Source organism: Urocitellus parryii, chromosome X (genome assembly GCF_045843805.1).
Source record: "Urocitellus parryii isolate mUroPar1 chromosome X, mUroPar1.hap1, whole genome shotgun sequence".
In the NCBI taxonomy this organism is placed as follows: domain Eukaryota; kingdom Metazoa; phylum Chordata; class Mammalia; order Rodentia; family Sciuridae; genus Urocitellus; species Urocitellus parryii.
The window spans coordinates 113,613,220-113,638,085 of record NC_135547.1 but is presented as its reverse complement, the minus strand read 5'-3'; the positions used below and the strand labels follow the sequence as shown (position 1 = coordinate 113,638,085).

General features: G+C 35.0%; 1 protein-coding gene across 1 annotated transcript in view; it reads right to left on the bottom strand.

Moving 5' to 3' along the window:
- Window positions 1–504: 504 nt before the first annotated feature.
- Window positions 505–24,866, bottom strand: part of Klhl15 (kelch like family member 15) — a 43,132-nt gene continuing 18,770 nt past the window's right edge. Inside the window, exons 2-3 of the mRNA XM_026401389.2 lie at window positions 24,034–24,745; window positions 505–5,713 (exon numbers count right to left, since the gene is read on the bottom strand). Of these exons, the coding sequence (XP_026257174.1) occupies window positions 4,604–5,713; window positions 24,034–24,738 (1,815 nt within the window). The 5' untranslated portion in view covers window positions 24,739–24,745 and the 3' untranslated portion in view covers window positions 505–4,603. The remainder of the gene's footprint in view (window positions 5,714–24,033; window positions 24,746–24,866) is intronic.

Genomic DNA, 24,866 nt, shown 5'->3' with positions numbered 1-24,866 from the left:
ATCCCTGGTACCAAAAATAAGAATAAGAATAAAGAAGAAGAAGAAGAAGAAAAAAAAAGAAGAAGACAAAAATACTGAAGGAAATATAAAAATCATCAAACTAAGGTTTGAGGCTTGAAAATGCTTTTTCTCAGTTCTATATTTCTATCCTACAAAAACTGCAAAACTCTGTTAGTGGAACTTTAATTACTTGGCTTCATTGTAAAATTTCCATTGCATATAAGAATATAAATAATTTCACTCTAATGCTCTCACTTAAATCTGTGGCTGAAAGCACTAGTAGAAATCATATTCTCATGGCATTTCCTTGGCATGTTGAAGGAAAACAGAATGTATACAGCTAATCAAGTCATTAGTGACTCTGAATGTGAAGGGCTATATAAAGATAGTAAATAATCAGAGATAAAGAAGTATATTTTAAAGATTAAAAATATTTTATTTAAACTTTTCTTCATAAACACTTTTAACATTTTTTTCAATTTAAAAACAGAATGGATAGCATAAACATGTTTGAATAGATTATATCCACGGCTTGGGAAAAAAATTACCTGACAAAAATGTAAAGGCTTTCAAAACAGGTATAAAAGGCAAACCTTAAATTATTCTAAGATTTTTATATTGGCCCTAGGATTATTTGACTACTGGCCCAAAATGTACCTAAAGGTCAAAATATTTTTCTATAGACAAAGGATGCCCAAGAGGTGTAGGGCACATACAAGTTAGGTAGAAAATAACCTCTCTGATCACCTGTCGGGAACATTCCTTCAGAAAGCAAACACCTAATCCTTACTGGTATACTGATTAATAAAATTTGTATTGTAGTTGTTCTCAAAGAAGTAAAAAGAAAATTCAAGAATTTTGAAGGGGGAACAAAGTTGATGGCATTCTTTCAATGTTACTTGTGTAATATTGAAGTTATACTGGTACACTGAGAGGATATGATTTCCATGAATTTATCTATTCCAGTCTATGCCTATTGAATATTTGACTTTATAAACTCTCAATAAACTAATTTCTCAGTACTTTAATTTTAAGATAAATCTCTTTTTAGAAGATATTTATTCCCAAACCGACTCTAAATGCGATTGAACAAATGTATGATCTCTAGAAATGTTCAGAATACAAAAACAAAATCAAAAATGTATAGTAGGCAAACAAGAAAACTGGCACTAGCAGTTTTACTGCCATATAGCCCTCAATTATATCTAATTTACACTATTATCTATGCTGTTTTACTTCAGTCTAAAACTTTAAATTATGTATTCTCAAAAGAGCTAGTCTCTTATGAGATAGCTTATAAACTGAAATAACAATTTATATTATAAACTGAAATGTTATGACCTACACCCACATATACATATATAAAAATAGTCCCACTGAACGTTTGACATGTTTAGATTATGCAGCTCAAATAATTTGTTATAAAATATTTTAAAGCTTAGTTTCATGTAATTAAGACAAAACTCTCCATTTTTACCATTTCTCCCCACACAAATGTGTGTGTCCTTTACTATGACTCGAGCAGGCTTCCCAGAATGAGGTGTCCAAAGGTGCTGCTTTAGAAAAGATAAGTGAAGGGCTCAGTCAGTATTTCACAATTCGAGTAACACTCACACAGGGAGAATAATGAGGAGGACACAGAGAAAGCTGTCTCAAGAAGAGCTAATCTTTCTATTAATTACGCTTTGCTTTTTAAAAACCAGTAGCATTTCTTCTAATACAAAACCTTCAATGTGAGAATCTTGCATTTTATGAAAAGGCTGTAGTGCAAGGATTTTCTTTAAAATCAAATCTTAGAAGGTCAAAGACATGGAAGAGAATGAATGGTCCTAATTAAGATGTAATTAATTAAGATCAGCTATTTTTGTGAAATCTGGCATTTGAAAATGTAAAGTGAAAATAACACATATAAAGATCAGAACAGTTATACTGTAGAGTTTTCAAATCTCTTACCAATTTTTAAATGTCTATTTTGAGCATATACAATGTATATAAACAAAAACGGTTCCAAATGAAGCACACAAAAAATAAACTTGAAAAAATTCTATGAAAAAATTTTCCATAGTTTAGTATAACAAAAATAAATCTCTTGTAGCAATTAAACCATAAATTTAAAAGGGAATGTAAGTTAATCATGGACTCGGAATAACCTAAATTAGAACTACATATAAACAGAAGAGTTTTCTCATACATTCAGAACCCAAGCAATAGCAACTATTCTTAAAGCTCAAACTGATTACAGCTAACATCAGGTCAGACATGACTTATATGAAGCTGAACCCAGAGTTAGTTCAAGTTAAGATTTCACGAATTTTATGAAACAAGAACTTTTGATATTGGCCTTCTATCTTTAAAATGGAAGACCAAGAATATTCAATGTTTGCTCAGACATTTCCTTAAACAGGGCTATGAAATCATATCTAAGCAATTAAAGAGAACCACCACTGGAGTATAAAGCCTTTGATATGGGTACCCTGTCTGATGGTTCTTTCTTGGTCTTTTCCAACAAAAGATATCAATGATGAGGAAAATAATGAAGACGTTATTTTCTTTAAAGCAAGAGACATACATACAAAATTTTTAACAAACTAATGTATTAGGAAAAAATTAATTGGCTAAACTAATTCCTAGTTTTCCAAAGTAAAATAATTAAAAATTAATTTTTAAATGTAGAAAAGACTTTTACCCACATTCCATGGGAAACTAAGATATCAAATTTTTAGAAAGTAAGTAAATAAAGGACCACTTAAAGAAAATTTAAGACTCATGTACAAAAGAACATTATTATTGAGTTCTGAAACCTACACCAATGTCTTTCTTTTTCAAAAGCTACTTGTATACCTGACTGTTTCTTAAACCTCAAATGCCTCCAGATTTGAAGTCTTAAAATCAGGCTTTGTTTCATAGTACGTCTAATCAGAACTGCAAAAAAAAAACAAAAACAAAAAACAGTCTTCACATTTCCACGACTTCACACTTCCATTTTATATTCAATGGTGGCAGCAGCAAAAAAAAAAAAAAGTGAAACTAGAAAACTTATACAACAGCAGCCATATAGAAGGCATTGCAATATTGCACCAATATCCTAAGTTCTGGCAAGTTTTGCCAGTATAGATCTAATCTGTATCAGATATAGACTACTCATGAGAAAATGGCATCAATTTGAATGATCCACTCCCAGGTTACTCTTGCCTAATTTTTGTCAACTATACTCTCTTCCTTCGCATTTCAAAAATTGAAAGGTGCAGCTAATGCTAAAACATTTATTATAAATGCTTTCAAACAGCTATTCTTGATCCATTATGAACTTTGTGGTTAATATCCTTCATGCTTGTAGCTTCCAGTAATTAAACAAAACCAAGGGTTGGCATCCCTAGTGCCACTGAATATTTTGAATGAAATAAACAGGTAGATATAACCAGTAATATTACTATTCTCTTTCTTGCCTCTAAGTCAAACTGAGCTCAAATTTTCTAAGCGTTGCTACCCTCCATTCAATAACAGATGCAGCAGCCTTAATGAATGTAAAGAATGGGAGTTGCACTTACTTTTAAGGGGCCTTTATTTAGGAGTCTGGTATTACCTAAATTCTCTTTAAAAGTGCTTGCACGCTGCAGGATCAGAGCTTGTCATATACCACTCCAATTCTCACTAAAAACAGGGCAACGTTAAACAGACTGCAAAGAAAAACATTTCAAAAAGAAAAGACATGTATCGATAAGGAACACTAATGTTTACTTTTGAAAATATAAAATGTTTTCATAAATCCATAAGTGTTTCAGGAATATAAGAGTTCAAATATTACTGAATCAATATGGACTGAAGATAGGCTAGTTTGATACCAAATGAGGACTCCAGTTATTTTAACTTTCTAGAAATGTTAATACATGAAAAGACATTACATCTAAAATTCAACAAGTATGGCGAACTGTGTGTGCAAGTGCACTAGCTTAAAAATATAGAATCCTAACCACGCATAAAAGGGATGTGCCTTATATATTTATACCATGTATGCGAGTATGGATATGCTTTCACTAACACAATGCAGATAAGAGAAGGCAGCTTAGAAATAGTGTTCTGAATATAAAAAGTTAATTTTGTAGAAAATTTATAATTTTGCATTTTGAGCAAAAAGCCATGCAAAAAGGTCAAGAGTTTTGAACTTTTAAATAATAAAACCAAAACATATAACAGACTGAAATACACTGAAACTAATGTTCAAAAAGGTTTCAGATAGAGATAGGGACTGAAATCACATCCAGTGACACGTATCAGGTCTTCTCTTAGAAGATGCACGACTTCTACGCTAACATCTGAAAGAAATGTTTAATGCAGAAAATCAACTTTCCAGATAAGTGGAGCATTCTACTGAACTGCTTCTGGAAGTAGTTTCAAGAGCTAGCGCTTAGAATTAACTTATTGCATGAGTTTGAGGCCACTGAAAAGAAAAAAAAAAGGATGCTAGCACAGAATGAAAAATTCTTACGATATTAGACCAATGGCTTTGATAGTAAAACTGGTGAGGTTTTTCTTTATGCTTTTTAATTAACTACTTTATCACAAACACTTTGTTTGCTTTTCTTTTAACGGGAGAAAGATGTCATTAGTTGCAACGTCTGACCTCATCCAGTACATAGTCCGGAAAATGCAGGTTGCATACTTGTAAACCATCCAGCTTGCAGGGCATCCTGGGATATTCATCTTCCTTCCATTTGTTTTCATCCGGATCAAAAGTGAGAATGGAATCACTGTAATGACCATTATAACAAAGGCCTCCAAGAACCATTATTTGTTTGTCTAACACAGTCACACCATGGCCACTTCTACCAATTGGCATGGATGCCAAGATGGTCCACTGGTCAGTCTCTGGGTTATACACTTCTGTGGAAGGGCAGCCCTGAGATTCGAAAGAGGCCCTCAAGATCACACAGACGCCACCGAAGACGTAGAGTTTGCCATTGTAAGAAATCATCTTGTGAAAACATCTTGCGTAATTCATCTTGCTCTTATTCTCCCAGCAGTTGGTGACTACTTGAGTTCTCCTGGTCCGCTGTTCTATGGTCCCTTCTTTACTGGGATCAAACACACACACTTGTTTAGAGGTGGAGGATGAGGTGATTCCTCCAGTGATAAACAACTTGTTATTGAGCACTGTCCCCTCATGTCCATATTTGTTTACTGGGTAAGGATCCACAAATTCCCACTTATCATTGGTGATGTCATATCTCTCTGTTGAATAAAAAGTCTCATCTCTGGTTCTGCCTGCCACAGCATAAATGAACTTCCCAATAACACCAACTGCAAATTCTGAACGTGGTACAGACATGTCTGCCATCCGCAGCCAAGAGTTTTGTCTTGGGTCATACCTGAACACTTTGGAAGAAGCATGGAATTCACCATCTGGGCCCAGTTCTTCCCCACCCAACAGGAAAACAAAGTTATTGATGATAGCAAGGCAGTCTGGACGTAGAGGTACTTGTGGGCCCTCCAGTTCCCACCAGACTCTTGGCTTTTTTAAGAGAAGTATTTTGCTGTTAACCATGCTATGTCCAATCATTCCACGGAATACTGTAGTTTGTGGTTTGGCAGAACGAATGCGGCTTGATTTCATATCTAGCAAAGGCTGCTGGTGAACGTTCTGAAAGTAATTCAGTGCTTGGTCAACTTCATAGCGCAGCTGTCGGGAATATCTATAAAATTCTGATGTTTTAACCTAAGAATACAAGTAAAACAATTTAGCCAGAAGAAAAAGTGGTAAACAAAATATCAAAGCTCACTAAAATGATCAGGATATTATTTTAGGCTCCTTTACTAAAGTTGTTTTTCTTGTTAATTTATATTTGTAATCATCTACATACATTCTCAAGCTTTTAAAAGTAAGCAAGTTATTTTTAAGCATAAGCTATTTCCAGGCAAAAGGCAATTCATAATAAAATGGTTTAGGCACCTATTGTAGGCCCTAGCTATTCGTAGGGGCTAGGAGGTCAAATATGGGCTTCATAGTACAGGAAATAATGTCTGAAGTTTTCTTAACTACAGGTAACACCAAAAAAAAAAACATGATTGAGTAATTTGAGGAATCATGCAAGTTAGTGCATGATTCCCAGTAGATTTTTGACACAAAGATCTGGTATGATAACAACAACTACAGTAGTAATTCAGTAGATAAGAATAGGTCTTGGGGCTGGGGTTGTGGCTCAGTGATAGAGCACTCACCTAACATATGTGAGGCTCTGGGTTTGATTCTCAGCACCACATAAAGATAAATAAATAAATGTATTGTGTCCATCTACAACTAAAAAATATTGGGAAAATAGGGGTTTTTTGCTTCTGGAGTTGGAATTACCTAGTGATGATGACTATCAAGATCTTATGATGAATTTTTAAGTGATTGTGGGGAAGATATGAAAATAAGATGTGGCCTGTTTCCTCAAAGAACTTAGAATATATTTGGGAAAATGAAAACAAATACCAATTTACTAATACAGTGAGTCAATATAGGTATGACACTACACAACAAACCTGTGAATGAATGTTGCAGTACTTTATATAGATAGCATACCAAACTGGCCCCAAACACTCAAGGAGTACCTTGTGAAAGAGGTAGGAGGTTGGGACCAACAGAAAAATCACATATTGTAATATGACAAGGAGGTCAGAAGACACTAAATTTGTATATGAGAAATGAGATATTGTAGAGATCAAATCTATAGATATCCATGACTGAAACAGGAATAGGTTGAAAAAGCAAGGATTTGAATATGATTTGAGGATTCAGACTTGAGGTGATAGGCAGAGTAGTGATATCGATACAGGAAAACAGGAAAGATAAGCTGGTTTGAGATGCCAAGGAGGAAATGTCCAGGAAAATGTGAAAATCTGGGATGACAGCACAGAAGGAGTCAAGACCAAGCATATGTATTTATGAGCTTTCTCTCCTACTTCCCCCTCCCTTCCCTTCCCTTCTCCTTTCTTCCTCTTCCTGTAATACAGCCATTCATTCTTTCCCCACCTAAGTCCAAAAAAGTGTTTGAAATAAAGCACCACATTTAAGCATTTTTAAAAATATTTTTGTGGTTGTAGATGGACACAATGCCTTTATTTTTATTTGTTTATTTTTAAATATTTATTTTTTAGATGTAGTTGGACACAATACCTTTATTTTATTCATATATATTTTATGTGGTGCTGAGGATCGAACCCAGGGTCTCCCATGTGTAAGGCGAGTGCTCTACTGCTGAGCTACAACCTCAGCCCTATTTCTATTTATTTTTATGTGGTGCTGAGGATCAAACCCAGGGCCTCACACATGCTAGGCAAGCGCTCTACCACTGAGCCACAACCCCAGCCCACATTTAAGCATTTTGATAAAGTATCCTTAATTGATTTCCTTTGTAATCTCAGCCATTTTATTTTATGCATTTAAGATTGTTACTTTGAGAAGAGATCTTTCCATGGGCTTTGCTTAACTAGCTCAAAAAAGGTTGAGAACCCCCTGCCTAACTATGTAAGACAGAAAACTAACACTATTATTGTACTGGGTGCTTACATGTGCACCTTGTATTAAATTATTTCTCCTGTGAGAGAGTAATAACAATCCTTATTTTCCTGATAAGAAAACTGAAGCTTAGAATGCTAAATGACTTGACCAACTTGTTTATGTAACTAAAACTGGTAGAGCTAGATCTGAACCCTGAACCAGGATAATTTTACTCCAAAGCTCATACAATTTTCAGTATGTTACAGCACAACTTCCATTATTCTTTAGAAAAATCTTTAAATGATACTCATTTATTAAAACACTTAACATGTTCAATGAATGAGCCTAATGACTCCTTTCAAAGAGAATATAATCTATTATTAACTGTTCTGAAGAAAAAGGAACATATGGATCACAATGATTAGGCATCCAAGCAAAATAACAACTGTGGAAGAAATCAGCAAATAATGAGCAACTGTAAATAAGCAATTTCAATAAGACAAATAATAAAGGAAAAAGAGAAAGATCAGGCCTTATCCTTTACTACTTCTACTTCACACATAAAAAGTTAAAATGAAAACCAATGTTTTACTGGGCTTCAATCTCTTATGAGTAACAGTGGAAGCCAGGCACAGTGGTACATGCCTGTAATCATAGTGACTCAAGAGACGGAGACAGGAAATTAGCAAATTAGCAAGATCCTACCTTAGAATAAAAAATAAAAAGGGCTAGGGATGAGGTAAAGTACCCCTGAGTTCAATCCCCAGTATCACAAAAGAAAAAAGAAACAATGGAATACTCCTCAGCCACTAAGGATAATGTCACTGATTATATATTAACACAGAATGATGTTTGCAGTATATTCAGTTTCTTAAAAAGTATGGTAACTCTGGTATTATCCTAATTAAATAAAATTTTATGTATGTTTGCTTGTGTTAGCAGTGATTCTCTCTAGAATTTCAGAAACATTTTTTTACTCTTTGTTCTCCATGTATTATGTTTATGTTTATAAACAGAAAAAAAGTTCTTTTTTTTGTTTTGAGGGGGCTAAGGATTGAACTCAGAGCCTTGTGCATGCAAGGCAATCATTCTATACCAACTGAGCTATATCCTCAGCCCAAAAAAAGAGTTCTTGCCATTTAAAAATTGGGTCCAAAAGGCCTAGGAATATAACTCAGTGGTAAAGCACTTGCCTAGCATGTGCAATACTTGGGTTTCATCCGCCACGCCGAGAGAAAAAAAAGGGGAAGGATTCTCCTAAAGCCATCAAAAAAATATTTCATTAGTGAGAATGAGTATCTTTTCATATTTTCCTTTTCCATTAATTTCTTCTACGAATCATCTAACAAGTATGCCTTACCCATTTTTCTCACTGATTTGTAGGAGCTAAAAGTTAATATTCTAGAAATCATAAACCTCAAATTAAATATTTAAATGCCTACTGCATAGTAAGTGATCTAAGAGCTATACAGGTTTTCAAGTAACAGAATCTTATCCAGCATAGTAATTAAGTACTATGCCAAGCAACCCACTATGGTGACTAAAGCCATTTTTCCCCATCATCCCAGATGTGGAACACCTATAAAAACTTAAATTAAGCAATAAGATACCACTTATGGTCACTTTGATATAAATATCATTACTTTTAGAATTATGTTCTTTTGAGAAAATTTATAGGCAAAGTATTATAGCATTTGAAAATATATAAGGGGATATATAAGCTCTAGATTATGGTTTCCAACCCCTTTTAATGCTCCTGTGTCAATTTTGTTGAAATAGTTGCAGAATCAAAAACTTTGGACTTAATGGGCTAAGAATTCAATTTGGGAAATTTCTTATTATGAAATAAGCTATGTGATCTTGGGCATTTAATTCAATATTCTTAAACCTGTCTCTTCAGCCATTATTATTGGGATGATAACACCCATGCCTCCTAATCTTGTGATAGGAGATAGGTGAGATAGTCTTCATGGAGAGAATTTAGTATGGAATCTGTCATGTGGCATTATACAAAAAAAATAACTGTTATTTGCTATTATTGCTGACCAAGGGACATCTCAGCTTAATCAATGCATCAAATAACATGCTTGTGGTTTGTATAAAAAATTAGTCTTTTCAGAAAGTAAAGGAGAAGTGAGAGCAACTGTTACTTTGGACCTAATCCTCACTAGTAAAACCTACTTGGTAATGTGTAAGTAGAAGGAAGCTTTAGATAGAGCAGCCATGTTGTTTGGAGATCAAGAAAGGAAGGAGAAAGATGCACATATTGGATAGGCAGATTTCAAGTCTTTCAAAGGAAAATTAGGATCAATTCCAAGATCAGAAACTGTAAGAAAGCTCAAGAAGGCTTGGAGGCTCTCAAAAGCATAATGCTGACTGCATAATTGCAAAAATACACTGATGAGGGAAGAAAGGGGAAAGTAAAAAATCTGATGTGCTGCACAGAGAGCTTTCTGGAATTCAGATGTTAAAAAACCTCTTACAACAGATGGTAAAAACAGGAACATAAAATAAGCATTATGAAGAGTGAAATGGAGCTGTAAGAATACAGTGAACGATGCTGAAACCTCAGGATGAACTGTGACTTTACAGAGTACTACTAGATGTTGAATAAATGACATTTTAGAGGCTAAAGTCAAAAGACAACAGAGGAAAAAGTGAAGACCCCACACACACACAGGGTGGCTAGTGTAATATTAACAGGCAAAGAAACAGGCTTACTCCTGTTTTATTTCCATTCTCAATTAAGAATGTCTTATTCTTTCCCATCTGAAGATCAAATACAATTACTGGGAAGAAACTTAAATCCAAGATGGTTGAGGGGAAAAAAGAAACACCAGCTAGTGATATACACCAGGTTCAAGTTATTTGATCTCACAAATACTGGCCTGGGATCCTGAGAGGCATTGCAGAGAGGGCTGCTTAATCACTTTCTGTAATCTGTGTGGAATCATGAAGAATGGACTAAAAGCCAGATTTCCCAACTACAGACTTGTTGGTCTGAGGTGGATCCTGGATTATTAAAAAAAACATCACTTAAATGGAAGAAAGTGCTACACACTAGGAAGCAATATCAACTCACTGGGTAATGCCAAGACCAACCCTATTTCCTGTTTAATTTTTGATTATGTGATAGCACTGATAGAGGGTAAGAGAGTCTATAACTTCAGCAAACTAATCAACAAGATCTAATCATAAAGAAGAGAAACACCAAGGAACTGTGAACCAACTGAAATTGTAGCAATGATTATGTGTTAATGCATAATTGGGAGGTAAAATGAGGTGCTAGGAAAGCCATATTTTCACCAGATGTTCCAGAGATCCATAAAGATTTAACTGACCCTCCTAAATATGAACCAATAGCATGATACAGCAGCCTTTGATGCTAATAAATTAATGGACTGAATTAAAAGTAAGAGACAATTCCACCTTCTTCATTCAGGTAAAAACCAGAACTATGACAGTGTTCAGTTTCATCAATACACTTCAAAGAAGACATGTACAAAGTGGACCACATCTGGAAGACAGTGAAGAGATCCAAAGGAAGAATGTTCAACTAGATGAGGAAGGTTTCAATTCAAGAGAAAACTCTGGACAAAGATGGCATCTGTTTTCAGGACCAAGTAGAAGTCAGGAGGAAGATTTTTGGTCAATATACAAACAAAAAACTCTGAAATTAGAACTGTCAAGATAATGGATGGTCATGGCATTATTACTTTAAGAGTATAAAAACTGAGACTAATTCATGTTATCTATCATCACTTGGATGAACTCTGGTATATACTAAATATGATTATTTTTAAAAATGAGGTTAATCCATATGCACCAACACAGATGTTCAAAATGTTAAATGAGAAAACTGCAGAATACCACATATAATATTCTCAAAAATTAAAAATGAACTGTTTTACACAGTTGGCAGCATATGTAGAGAAAAATGTGTATGTATATGTGTATAATATATAGTTGCCAATGAGCTCTTGGGAACTTGCCCTTTTTCAATTTTATGGGTCAATACTGGGTGTTTTTTAAAAAAGAAACAGGGGCCATACCCCTCTTTTGTAATCAGTAAAAAAAGAAAAAAAAAGGTTACAGGGGGCTGGGGCTGTAGCTCAGTGGCAGAGTGCTTGCCTTGCATGTGTGAGGCACTGGGTTCAATCCTCAGCACACATAAACAAATAAAATAAAGGCATGCTGTCCATCTACAACTACAAAAAAAAAAAAAAAAAGATTACAGGTACCTGCATAACCCCAATCAGGGACTACTAGCCTCCAGAGTCAGTAAGCCTTCTGCCACTGGAGGCAGTCCAGGGATGACCACCTATCAGGAGTGTTGGAGAGGAATTCCATGTTTCTCAGAGGACTAGGCTAGATGACCTGTCACATCAAACTGGTCCAACTTAACTGCTCTTGGAGTCATTTTCTAGCTTTTCATCATACTCAATCTTCTGGTCCCTCTGTCCTCTCCCCCATTTATTCTATGATGTTCCTTTAAAACCAAGGTTCCAAGGAGTTTTTATAAGAGTCACTTCAACTCTATGTTAAAATCCAAATCAAAGCTACGTTTCTTTATCCAGTTTATTCTGCCTCTAAGCTCCCATAATAGAAGTTGTGCCTTTTGAGATAGCTGATATTCCAACTAAAGAAGCTCTTATTTAGTTCCTTTTTCTCTCTGCCAAGGCTAGTTCTAGATATTCCTTGCCCTTTTCCCAAAGCTCCTTATTGTTGCAGTTTTCATCTAAAACCACGCAATATAAGCAAATATAAACAATTTCTTCATTATAGAAATGGAATTAATGCCTCTGATAATCCTGGGCAAAATAATTACAGATTTATACTCTGCTATAAAACAAAAAGCGCAATGCAGAGACCTATGTGAATAGAATCATTTAAAACACATTAATTAAGGGAGCTATACAAAAAGAAATGTGTGGAGTTTCACTGGCTATATAATGTCAAAATACACTCTATTTTCATGTTCATCTAAAAAGAACAAATTTTTTAAGTATTTATTTTTTAGCTTTAGGTGGACACAATATCTTTATTTTTATGTGGTGCTGAGGATCAAACCCAGTGTCTCACACATGCCAGGCAAGCGTGCTACTACTTAAGTCATATTCCCAGCCCCGAGAACAAATTTTTAATAATTAAAAAAAGCCTAAAAAAGAAAATTGTGGCTCATCTTTTCATGGAGAAGGAATTTCTCCCATCATTTATTCCACATGTATGTTTAACTATCTATATATCAGGTGTCCTCAAAAGAAAGATGTAGAAAGAATGACATTTCTTTCATGTTCTAAATTACTTTCCTCATTCTTTCATAGGAATAAAAAAGACGTCTTGTTTTAAAACTTAGAAATATTACCACTTTTCTTGCTTTGATACTTTAAAAATTGTATTATAAGACTGAATTCAGGAGGATTGCGAGTTCAAAGCCAACCTCAGTAAAAGTGAGGTGCTAAGCAACTCAGTGAAATCCTGACTTTAAATAAAATACAAAATAGGGCTGGGGATGTGGCTTAGTTGTCAAGTGCCTCTGAGTTCTATCCCTGGTACCAAAAAAAATTGTATTATGAAAAGCATTTTGTCTTATTCTGAATATCAAATTTTAGAAAGCATTACCACTCAAAAACAGTGGTCTTTGGCAGGGCTGGGGTTTGTGGCTCAGTGGTAGAGCACTTGCCTAGTATATATGAGACATAGGGTTCGATTTTCAGCACCACAAATAAAATAAAGGTCCACTGACAACTAAAAAAATACTTAAAAAAAACACAGTGGTCTGAAATTTTAAATTGGCCATTCCCTCCTCTAAACTTTTTAGTTTAATGTAATTGTATCCATACATAAATGCATATAGTTAGCAAAGGAGGAAAATTGAGAAATGATTAATTTTGAATGTGGTGCCTGAAAATATTCAATAGCTAGGTCTACTACTGGGCAAAGATTCTGTTTCTCTATTCACTGTCAAAATATTACATAATCTATTTACTAAATACTTATAATAAATATCAAAAATATTAAATATAAGTATTAAGATTATTTTTACAGGTAATTTGTATATAGCATCCTTAATTTTTAGAGACTGAAAATGGAACTTGCAACATAAAATAGGCATTTCCTGAGCTGGGAATATAGTTCAGTAGAACAACACTTGCCTGACATGTTCAAGATCCTGGGTTCTCTTCTCAGTACTTCCAAATAAAAAGGGGCATTTCCACAGAGTTTACTTTCATTTGATTAAAATCTGGAATTTTAAAGATCTACTAAAACTGGCTAGTCTGAAATTATTTTAGGCTTTTAACCAGCCAATTTTTATTTAATATTTTTTTAATGTAGTGCTGGGGATTGAACCTGGGGCCTTCCACATGTTAAGCAAGCATTGTACCACTGAGCCACATTCCCATACCCTAACCAGCCAATAAGATATTATCAGCTATTGTACTTTTTTTTTGCGGGGGGGGGGGGGAGTACTAGGGATTTAACTCAGGGGTTCTCAATCCCTGAGCCACATCCCTAGTCCTTTTTAAAATTTTTGAGACAGGGTCTTACTAAGTTGCTTTGGGCCTCTCTGAGTTGCTGAGGCTGGTCTCCAACTTCTAATCTTTCTCCTTTGGCCTCCTGAGTCTCTGAGATTACAGGCATGTGACACCATGCCCAGCTAGCTACTGGTCTCACACCTGCTAGGCAAGTGCTCTACCACTGAGCTACACACCAAGCCCTGAAATGATTTTTAAAATGCCCAATACTCTTATACTAAACCAAAGAAATAAAATGCCTTTTAGTCTATCCATCAGTGTGTGTGTTAGAGTAATGGGGTGGAAATAATACCCAAACTTAAGATCCAGTTTAGGGCTTGACAATGTCATCAAGTCACTGTGTGACCCTGAACAAGCCTCCAGGTTTAGATATTTTCTCCTCCAAAAAAGAGGTCAGTTACATGAAGAGACACCTCTCTGGCCCTTCCTGCATCCAAAAAATCATTAACTTAATTCTCAGAATGACAAGAAAGTATCAAGTGGAAAACTGAGTCCTGGTCATCAGTTTTATCATTCTTTTTGAACAATGATTAATCTTTTCAAGGGAAATATCCAGAAACAAAGCAGTTACTATCATGGGGCTCTAATGCTAAAAACAAATCATATCCTTGGGAACCATAGGTACACTTGATATAATTTTAATTATCAATAAAATGTGGAATGGTCTTTATTTGTTGTATTGCAAAACTATCTACCCTGGTAGATATTTATAAAAAAAATGGTCTTTATTTATAAAAAAAAAAAAGTAGTAGACTGCTTGCCAAGCATGTGAGGGGCCCTGAGTTCAATCCCCAGCACTGAGGGGGGAAAAAACATGCTCAAAATGAAAGCTTATATTGATTCATGTGAAACAAAATCATCATTAAAACAGCTAGGTGCAAAATGCCTTTAATTAATCCCTTTGTCCTGAAAAAAAAAAAAAACAAGTTAATGACCAAGATAAGGCTATGAAAAAAATCAGTCCAGGCTAAGTGCAAATCCTTTTAATAATACTATAATTATAGTCATCCCTTGGTATCTGAGGGGAACTGGTTCCAGGACCTCCTGCAGATGCAAGTCTCATATAAAATAGCACTGGATTTGCATTTAACCTACACATATGCTCTGGTATGCTTTAAATCTTGTCTAGATTGCTATGTAAATAGTTGTTACACTATTATTGCTTAAGAAATGACAAGAAAAAATGATGCAATTTGTGGGGGGGGATATTTTCAATCCTAGGGTAACTGAATTTGTGGATGGAAAAACCTCAGAATATGACCAACTATACAGTCAAATACCAAATAGCAAAGACAAATTTTAATAAGAATTTATGCAAACTCTACTCTCTAAGCTGGCAAGAGATTGAAATACCAAATTAAACTCCCAAAGTAAAGTGACCAAGATAAATGGGGGCAAAGGAAAGGCTCCCTCAACAAGATTCAGAGTCTCAGCACAATTTTGTAAGTTTTCCATCCCTTCATCTTGTCTAGATTCAAAAATAAATGTGCTTAGAAAGTCTTAATTTTCTTCCAATTTATGTACAATAGATCACTGTTATAAACTAATACACAAGTCTAAAAGGAGAAAAATGCATTTTTAAAAAACCTTTAAGACAATCTTTTTACTATCTGCATATACTAATACTTAGCACAACTAAATTCTAGGATTCTCAACTTATGAGGGACTTTTTCCTATTGATGGAAACACTCTCCACTATATAAATGTTTTATTTATAAATACAGTAGAGCAGAGCCAAATAAATGGCTTGCTTAATCCTAAAACTAACTTTTGGATGAGCAATGCTTACTTATGACACATGCAGTCTTTTCCAGATAATAAATCTAAAAATTCAAAACCTCAAAGCCTAAAATCTAAAATATTCACCTTGTTCCTTTCTGACACCTAACCTTTTCTCCAGTCATTTCCAGGCTTCTCTGATATTTTTTGGGGGGTGGGGGGGGTTGCTGAAAAATGAACTCAGGGCCTCCTGTATGTCAGATAAACACTGTACCACTGAGCTAAATCTCATAACCCTTTGATTCATTTTCCACTTATCATTTGGTTTTTCTTTTTCCCCATAATGAATTACAAAGGGTTTCTCCTTTCACATGTCAACATAGTGGTTTCTAATTCCATATCTTCCTCTTTAATTTCCAATTCTCCTATGCATTTGTTTTCATCTTATTTCAAAGGAAAATTGGCAAGTAAGACTAAATTTTTAAACTCCTATTTTCAATAGGTTCCTGTCTTCTCAATACATTCACTAAGATGTTGTCTTTCTCAGGGCCCTAACAGCAATCAACACCTAGATTTCTGGCACTCTTCAGGAATCCACAGTCAGCAATGAATGTAAGCCAAAGGTAGAATATAAGAGCACTCTATATCTACATATAAAATGTAGAAGATTTCAGAGGAGAAAAGCACCTTGGATGATTTTTAAAGAACTGCATATGTGTTAATTACAATCCAAATCCATGGGGTCTAGGAGGAGGGGGTCAGCAAAGAGGAGACCAATGCAGAAAAAAAACATTTAAGTTAACTGAGAAAGTACACTTCATCCATTGACCTAGTTTCCAACAGAAAACCCACTCATCTCTGTGCTTTCACTCCAAGGGGCAAGTGAGTTGACTGTTAATTTAAGCAATTTCAAGTTTAAGCTACATAAATAATGTTTAATATCTAAAGATGACTTAAGCTTTTCAAAAACAACTCACTTATCAGAAATTCTAATCAAATTTCACATTTTTTCTTAAAAACCCATTTTTACTGTCAAATAGAGTACTACTTGTTTCTCATGTACTTCTAAAACTGAGGGTTAGAAGGAAATTTCCACGTAATCCTCTAGATCTACCTAGTCATTAGATGTAAGCAAACTTTTTTCAAGAATATTTGGCTAATATTCTTGAAAAATATTCACTGCAGTTTATGGTTTAGTTGTTGGACAGAAATTTTACATCAGGCAAGTGTTAAATTAGTCAAAACATGTTCTAGTGCCTGAGTGAAGGGATTTTAGAGGAGCACTCACCATCTTCCCTTTACCACATGGGTTGTGCTTCAATTAATCAGAATATCATACCACCCAAGCATGAGATTAAGAACAACAGGTATGCCTATAATCCCAGCAGCTCAGGAGGCTGAGGCAGGAAGGTCACAAGCATGTAGCTTACTGATAAATGGTGCCTAGGTTAAATCCTCAGGATCAAGAAAAACAGTCAAAAGACCAAAAAGAGCAGTTAAACAATTTAAATCTTCACTGAAATTCAGAATGACAAACGTCAGGCCTTACCTTATTAATAGGTGCAAAGACCATCAGAGCTGGTAAAAATACATGCCACAGACATTTGTGTAAGTAAACACTAAAACTGTACTCTAGTTTTGAAACTGGGAATCCACTATATATAAACAAACCATAAGAACTCAAACTACTAATGCACTATTTAAAATAATAATTATTAATTATAATAATGGGAGGAAGATCAGAATAAAGCAAGTGATTCAGGGAGATGGAGGAGGGAAAGGAAAGGGAAGGTACTAGAGAATCAGATTAATAAAATTATGTTCATGTACAAATATGGTATAATGAATTTAGTATTAGGTATAATTATGATGCACCAATAAAAAATCAAACTACTAGGTCAAAAGGACAGGATCCAGTTGGAGAACATAGCTCAGTGCTTACCTAATGTGAGTTCCTGGAATTCCATCCCCAGTACCAGACACCCAGAGAAAGAAAATCTTAAATCTTCAGATTTCTTTGATTATACAGTGGAAACTCCTGAATCATGCTTTCACACCTTATATTCTTTCAGTACTATTTAACTTTTCAGGCTGTTTTGCTCAAGCAAACACATTAGAATTTTCACAAGGATAACAACTTCAAAATTACCCAGGCTGGACCACAGGTTAACAGCATGCCTTCTGCACTTGAAAAAGTCTTTTCCCTACTCTATCAGCTGAAACAGAAAAGTCCCTGGACTGGGAAGCAAGCAGACCTGAGTTCCAGTCTGGACAATGACAGTGCTACTTGTTCTGGAATAATATTCCTAACTTGAGACTGTTTTCCTATCTACAAAACAGGGATAACATGTAGAATCTACCTATGTATACAGCACTTTGTGCACAACATGGCATATATGTATACACATATATATATGTATGTATGTATGTTTGTATACACATCCACACACAAAAAAAATCTGTGTGTGTGTGTGTGTGTGTGTGTGTGTGTGTGTAAAGCATTCAGATAAATAGAATCACTGCATCTAATAAAATGGAAGGAAATCTAAAAGCCTTGGCCTCTTTGGTGCTGGTCCCACAGAGAATTCAATATAGAAGTTAAGGCAGTGTTTTTAGCTGAGGGAGAAATCCAGTAGAGGACTACAGAGAAAGATACTGTAATAGAATAAACCCAAAGATTTCTGTACAACTAGAGGGCAACATTCAGGTTCTTGGAATCAGTGAGGAAAAGATATCCTTAAAGATACAGAATAACCCCATCCCCCTCTCTAAGAAGCCACTGCTCATATCTGATAGTTAACTAGCACAGGAAGTTAAAAATCTCCATAGGTTCCTTCCTCAAGTTTTGTAAAATTGCTTTTATTTTCCTGAGGCCAGAGAAAGAACCCTGACAAAGAGACGCTATACTCATTAACAGTTATATTCATCAATCACTCCAAAGAATCATACTAACTGTATATAATATTTCTAAAGGCTGGGAATGTGGGAGACGGGTTAAATATGTGAGAACGGCTATTTACTGTATGCATATTCAGAGATTCCAGCAACACTGTGTAACAGAAATATAATCTGACCCACAATCACAAGCCAAAGAAGTAATTTTACATTTTCTAGTAGCCACATTTGAGGCAAGAGGATCATAAGTTTGAAGCCAGCCTCATCAATTTAGCAAGACCCTGTCTCAAAAAAAAAAGGGGGGGGGCTGGGGATATAGCTCAGTGGTAGAGCGCCCTGGGTTCAATCTCCAGTACAAAAAATAAATAAATAAAATGGTAAAACTGATTTAAACAATATATTTAACACAGTATATCCATGATAGTATTTCAACCTTAAACAATTCAGAAATTATTGAGGGCTGGAGATGTAGTTCAGTGGTAAAACCCTTCAATCCCCAGCACCACACACACAAAAAAAACCACTTGAGGTAATTTATATCCTTTTTGTCATTTTAGTCTTTGATATTTCAGACTAGCCACATTTCAATTATTCAATAACTACCAGTAGCAACTGTACTCAACAACACAGTTCTAGACTCAGATACATAGTTATTTGGGTGTGTGTGTGCTAGGGGATTGAAGGGTTTTACCACTGAACTACATCTCCAGCCCTCAATAATTTCTGAATTGATTAAGGTTGAAATACTATCCTTAAACCCAGAGTCTTGCACATGCTAAGCACATGCTCTACCACTGAGCTACACCCCTAGCACCCATACTGATTTTTTTATAAAAAGAAATCTTTTGATTGACACTTCCAACTAGTTATAGTCTCGATATACTGAAACATTCTAAATTTTTTAAAAGGAAGAGAATTCCATGACTCTAATTAGATTAGTGTTAATAAAATTCCTGATAATTTTTGTTTATAGAATTGGGCCACCTGACCTCATAACACAAAAAGAATGATTTCTAAGTTTGATCAAAGTTGCTAAGTGGTTTTACAAGTTTTTCTCTGGCAATACAACAATATTTTCCTGAAAAATATGATGCTAAAAAATTACTATTAATAGGAAATAAAGGGAATAGAGGAACTAAGATAACATCAATACAAGGAAATGATTAGATATATCCAGAATGTGAAAGACAATTCCTTTTTTTAGTAAGAGAGTCTTCTAAGATCAGAAAATGGGTCTGATCTTTCTCAAAAAAAAAAAAAAGTGGGTACTTGGGGACTGTTCCAGATTAGGAAAGCACATGATAGCCCAAAGCAATGCATAAACCTTGATTAAATTCTAGTGAATTTTGGTGACAGCTGGGAAAATGTGAATATGGATTAGCTCTATTTGTGATGTCTTAATTTTCCTAGGTGGAATAGTATTGTATTTAGTGAGGGAAAAGTTCTTATTTTTAGGAAAACTATGGTAAGTATTCAGGAATGAGGTATCTTGATATTTACAACGTATTTTCAAGGGTTATAGAGCAAATATGGCAGATGTAACAGTTGTTAAATCTAGGTATACAGGTGTTCACTACTAGACTATTTATTCAACTTTATGTTTGAACATCCTATGAATGGAGAAAAGAGAGATAATTCTAGATTAAAGAAAGACAACCAAATGTGCTATGTGAACCTTGATTAAATCCTTGTTCATGAAAGAAGCTTTAAAAAAAAGACATTTTTGAAACAACTGAGAAAATCCAAAAATGGGCTAGATATTACATGACATTAAGGAATTGTTAATTTCCTTAGGTATGACAATATTATTATGGCTATTTAGGATAATATCCTTACTCTTGAGAGATGCTTGGGAGATGCAAGAGTTGAAGTAGTTAGGGATGATGGCTACAACTTTCTTTGAAATGGTTTAGCGGAAAAAAAAAAACAACAAAACGGGGCTGGGGCTGTAACTCAGTGGCAGAGAATTGCCTAGCATGTGTGAGACACTGGGTTCAATCCTTGGTACCACATAAAAATAAACAAATAAAATAAAGACATGCTGTCCATCTATAACTATAAATTTTTTTTAAAAAACAAACCAAAACAAATTATACATAATGTCTATACACCCTCTACCTACCTAGCAATAAGGCAAAATGTTAATAATTATTAACCTATGTGATATTATGGGTGATCACTCTACTCTTCTTGTGGTTGTTTTCTAAGTTCAGAAAGTCTCATAAGCAAATTTAAAACATGTTAAAGCTAAAGACAAAAAGTGCCTATCAAAATCTATTTTTCTAAATTTCAGCAAATAGGATAAAACCACAAGTCAAAACTTGACACTTTTTTCATGAAGATTCTCTTACTAAATAAGGAATAACACAGATACAACTTCTCTTTATTTCTATGCCCATTCTGAGGCCATGCATATATAATGGATGTTAGAATGGCCTTGTTTGAGACATGTAGTTTGCTGAATGCAGGAAAAATAGATGGGCCCCATTTCCTTTTTTTTTTTTTTTTGTTGTGCTAGGGATCAAAATCCAAGCCTTAGCTGGGCGTGGCAGAGCACACTTGTAATCCCAGTGGCTTGGGGGTCTAAAGCAGGAGGATCACAAATTCAAAGCCAGCCTCAGCAAAAGTGAGGTGCTAAGCAACTCAGTGAGATCCTGTCTCTAAATAAAAATACAAAATAGGGCTGGGGATGTGGCCCTGAGTTCAGTCCCCAGTACTAAAAAACAAAACAAAATAAAACAAAAACCCAAGCCTTGCAGTGGTGAACACTTGTAACCCTGCCACTGGGGAGGCCAAGGCAGAAGGATCATAAGTTCAAAGCCAGCTTCAGCAATTCAGCAAGGACCTAAGCAACTCAGCAAAGCGATATCTCTAAATAAAATATTAAGGGCTGGGGTTGTGGCTCAATGGTGGAGTGCTCTCCTAACGTGTTTAGAGCCCTGGGTTTGATCCTCAGCACCACATATAAATAAATAAAATAAAGGCATTGTGTCCAAATACACCTAAAAATAAATATTAAAATAAATAAATAAAAAAAATGTTCAAAGGGCTGGGGATGTGGTTTAGTGGTTAAGCCCCTCTGAGATCAATCCCTGGTTTAAAAAAACAAAAAACTCAAACCTTCCAAGCATGCTAGGCAAGTGTTCCACTACTGGGCTACACCCTAGCCCCAGGTCCAATCTTCAAGGAAATCAAAATGGTATGGTGCAAAATACTCTAAATTCTTACTGGCCAACCAAATTTTCCATATTAGTTTGGTTTTTTGAGTCATTTCTAGAAATAAGATCTCAAATCTGTCCACAATAGTGTTTTTCAACATTTAGAAAGCCATGAATTCCTATAACAAACCTCACAAACTACTAAGGCAAGAATCACTTGCTACCTTCCACTTATCTTACCAATATTACTAAAGTAAAACTAAAAAGATTTATATTACATTACAAAAAACAAAAATTTCTTCTGGCTGGGTCCTTAATTAAATTTTCCTAAGAAAGTAATTTCAGAAGGAAGCCTTAATAAAAATTATTCTGATAACTCCCAATACCTGGCCAATGGAAAGAACTACTTCCTGTGCTGCAGATGTCAAAGGAATCCATCAGAGGGTCCAACTGATATTTTCTATAAGTTGAAAACCTACCTAATTAAATTTTAGCCACTGTCACTATTGCCTACCTTGAACTGATGACTGAAAGGTAAAAAAGCTCTGCATCTCAGGACTTACAAATCAATTACTGCTATTAATTATCCATCAAACTGTCCTACACAAGAGGGGAAATCTAATTTTCTATTTCACAAATACTTCCATCTAGACTAAAGTTGGAGGGGTTTTATTTTAGTAGTGGGAAAGCATTTGCATATAATGTATAAAGACAAAACAAGATTCTCCAGGGGGAAAAAAGCAATAAAAACAATAGTAAGGACAAAATCATAACACCAGAGCAAATGACTTACACAGTTGATGTGGAGCTGATTCTCACAGAACAAAAAGAATAAGTAAGAAGTATATTCTTGCTGGGCCTGATGGTACATACTGTAATCCCAGTGACTCAGGAGACTGAGGCAGGAGGATTTCAAGTTCAAGGCCAGCCTCAGGAACTTAGCAAGGCCCCATATCAAAATTTAAAAAGAAAACAATAAAGGGCTGGTGATGTAGCTCACTGGTAGAGCACCCCTGGGTTTAGTCCCCAGTACCACAAAAAACAAAAACAAAAAAAGTAGATGAAGATGAAGATGATGATGATGATGATGATGATGAATCTTAAATTTCAATTATTTCTATCATATCAATATACTCAGAAAATAAAGATAAAATCACACAAAATTGAGTTCTCTATTAAATATATAAAATAATGACATTTCATAGCATTTCAGAGGAAAAAAACACATGTCAGGCCACTGAGTGTTATCCAAAGGCGCAAATTTGTTTATTTTTCAAATGGCATAAACAACCCTCCTTTGCAAATATTATATTTTTATCACCAGGTCTGGTAACTAAAGCTGAGGAATTGTTTAACATGAAGGATGTCAACCAAGCTTTGTGTGCTTTCTAGAAAGAAGAAAAGATGCAAGAGGTAAACAGAGCCCCAGAGGTAACCATATGATTAGAAACCAATTAAGTTAAGCAATTACTTAAACTACTCTCTCTTCTTTGGGCAAGAATGGATCACAAGTGAGACTCTTGATATAAAAATAAAAATGCTTACATGCAAAAAGGCCAAGATTATTTTGAATAAAGAGTATTTTTAAGAAAGAATCATTTACATGATAATATGTGCAGTGATGTCTGATCAATGCAGATTAAGGATTTATAGTCTACTTGTTTCAAAATGCCAAAATGTTTTTAGACATGTAACATGTTTTCACAGTTAAATGTAGTTAGTATTCCCAGTGAAATGGGGGAGGAAAAAGAACTAGGTGAGAGTAGTGAAGAAAATCACTAAAATGGCATGTTGGTTTTCAAGAGCTATTTTATGTGTCTTAATTATATTTTAGAAGAATAAGAAACTGTATTAATGTGTACTGTAAGAAACTGTAAAACTCTCAATGCCAATCCAGCATGTATTACTTAATTTTTAAAAATAGTTAGCCTGACCCAGTTCAGATTTAATTACTTTGTGAAAAGAAAAGGTAAAGCAAACTTGCAATAATTTATATCAAATAATTATGATTCAACTTTAAAAGTACTTTAAAAATGAATCATTTCTACCTCATTTTTCACCCACAAAATGTATTTTAAAAATCCTAAATGTATAAGCTACAACAAAATCAGGCTTATTATAAACTATTCTTACAAACTATTCATTTCATTTTCTGGTTCCTGACCAAATCTTGGAATCTTAGCTATAAAGACATACTGCCTTAACTAAATGATGAGTCCTGTCTATTGCTTTCAAATGCACCAACCTTCTCAAAAACACTGGATGGGGTCATCAAACAAAACCTGATGTTCTGAATGATGGTATCGGTATGTCTCCAGCGTCTTCTATCATGCCGCAGCCAAGACTGCACAGCCTCGTACAGCTCTATCTCTGGGAACCTGCTCAGATGATCATTATCCAAATAAGACATGAGCTTCTCGAAGCTCAGATAGGACAAGAAGTCAGGCCTGGACATGAGTGGCACAAAGTTGTCTAGCAGAAAGGCGTCCAGCTTCTCCCTGACTCCCTCGATGTTTACACCAAAATCATCTAAGAGTCTCATAATTTCTGCACAATTTTCTAAGCAGATTTTCGCTAAGAGAAAAGAGCAGCAGAACTTCACCACTTCTATAAGTTGCACATACATGGCGGCCTGAAGAATTTCATGAACAGTATTCATACTCAGTTCTATAGTTCCATAGTACATAAATTGAAGGACGTGGCTGAAACCAGTAGCAGTTAGACCTTTCAAATGAATTTTGTCCTGATCTCGTTCTCTCATGTCTGCAGTGAACATAATTCTGAAGTAATCACTCTGGGTGGCCAAGAGTGCTTTATGGGCCTGGAACTGATGATCTTCAATAACCAGAGTGACATCAAGAAGCAATCCCTCCTCATACAGTGCTCTGAACCCAGCAGAGACACTGGTGTCATGGATGGAGGAACAGAATCCTTCCACGTCCCCTGCCATGAATCACCTGGAAAAAAAGTAATCAAAGAAAATAGTGTTAACATTTCCATGCATTCAGAAGACATTACTAACTTAAAGTTTTAACTATTTTTATAATTATCTCGGTTCTACTGCTTAAGTCCTAGATG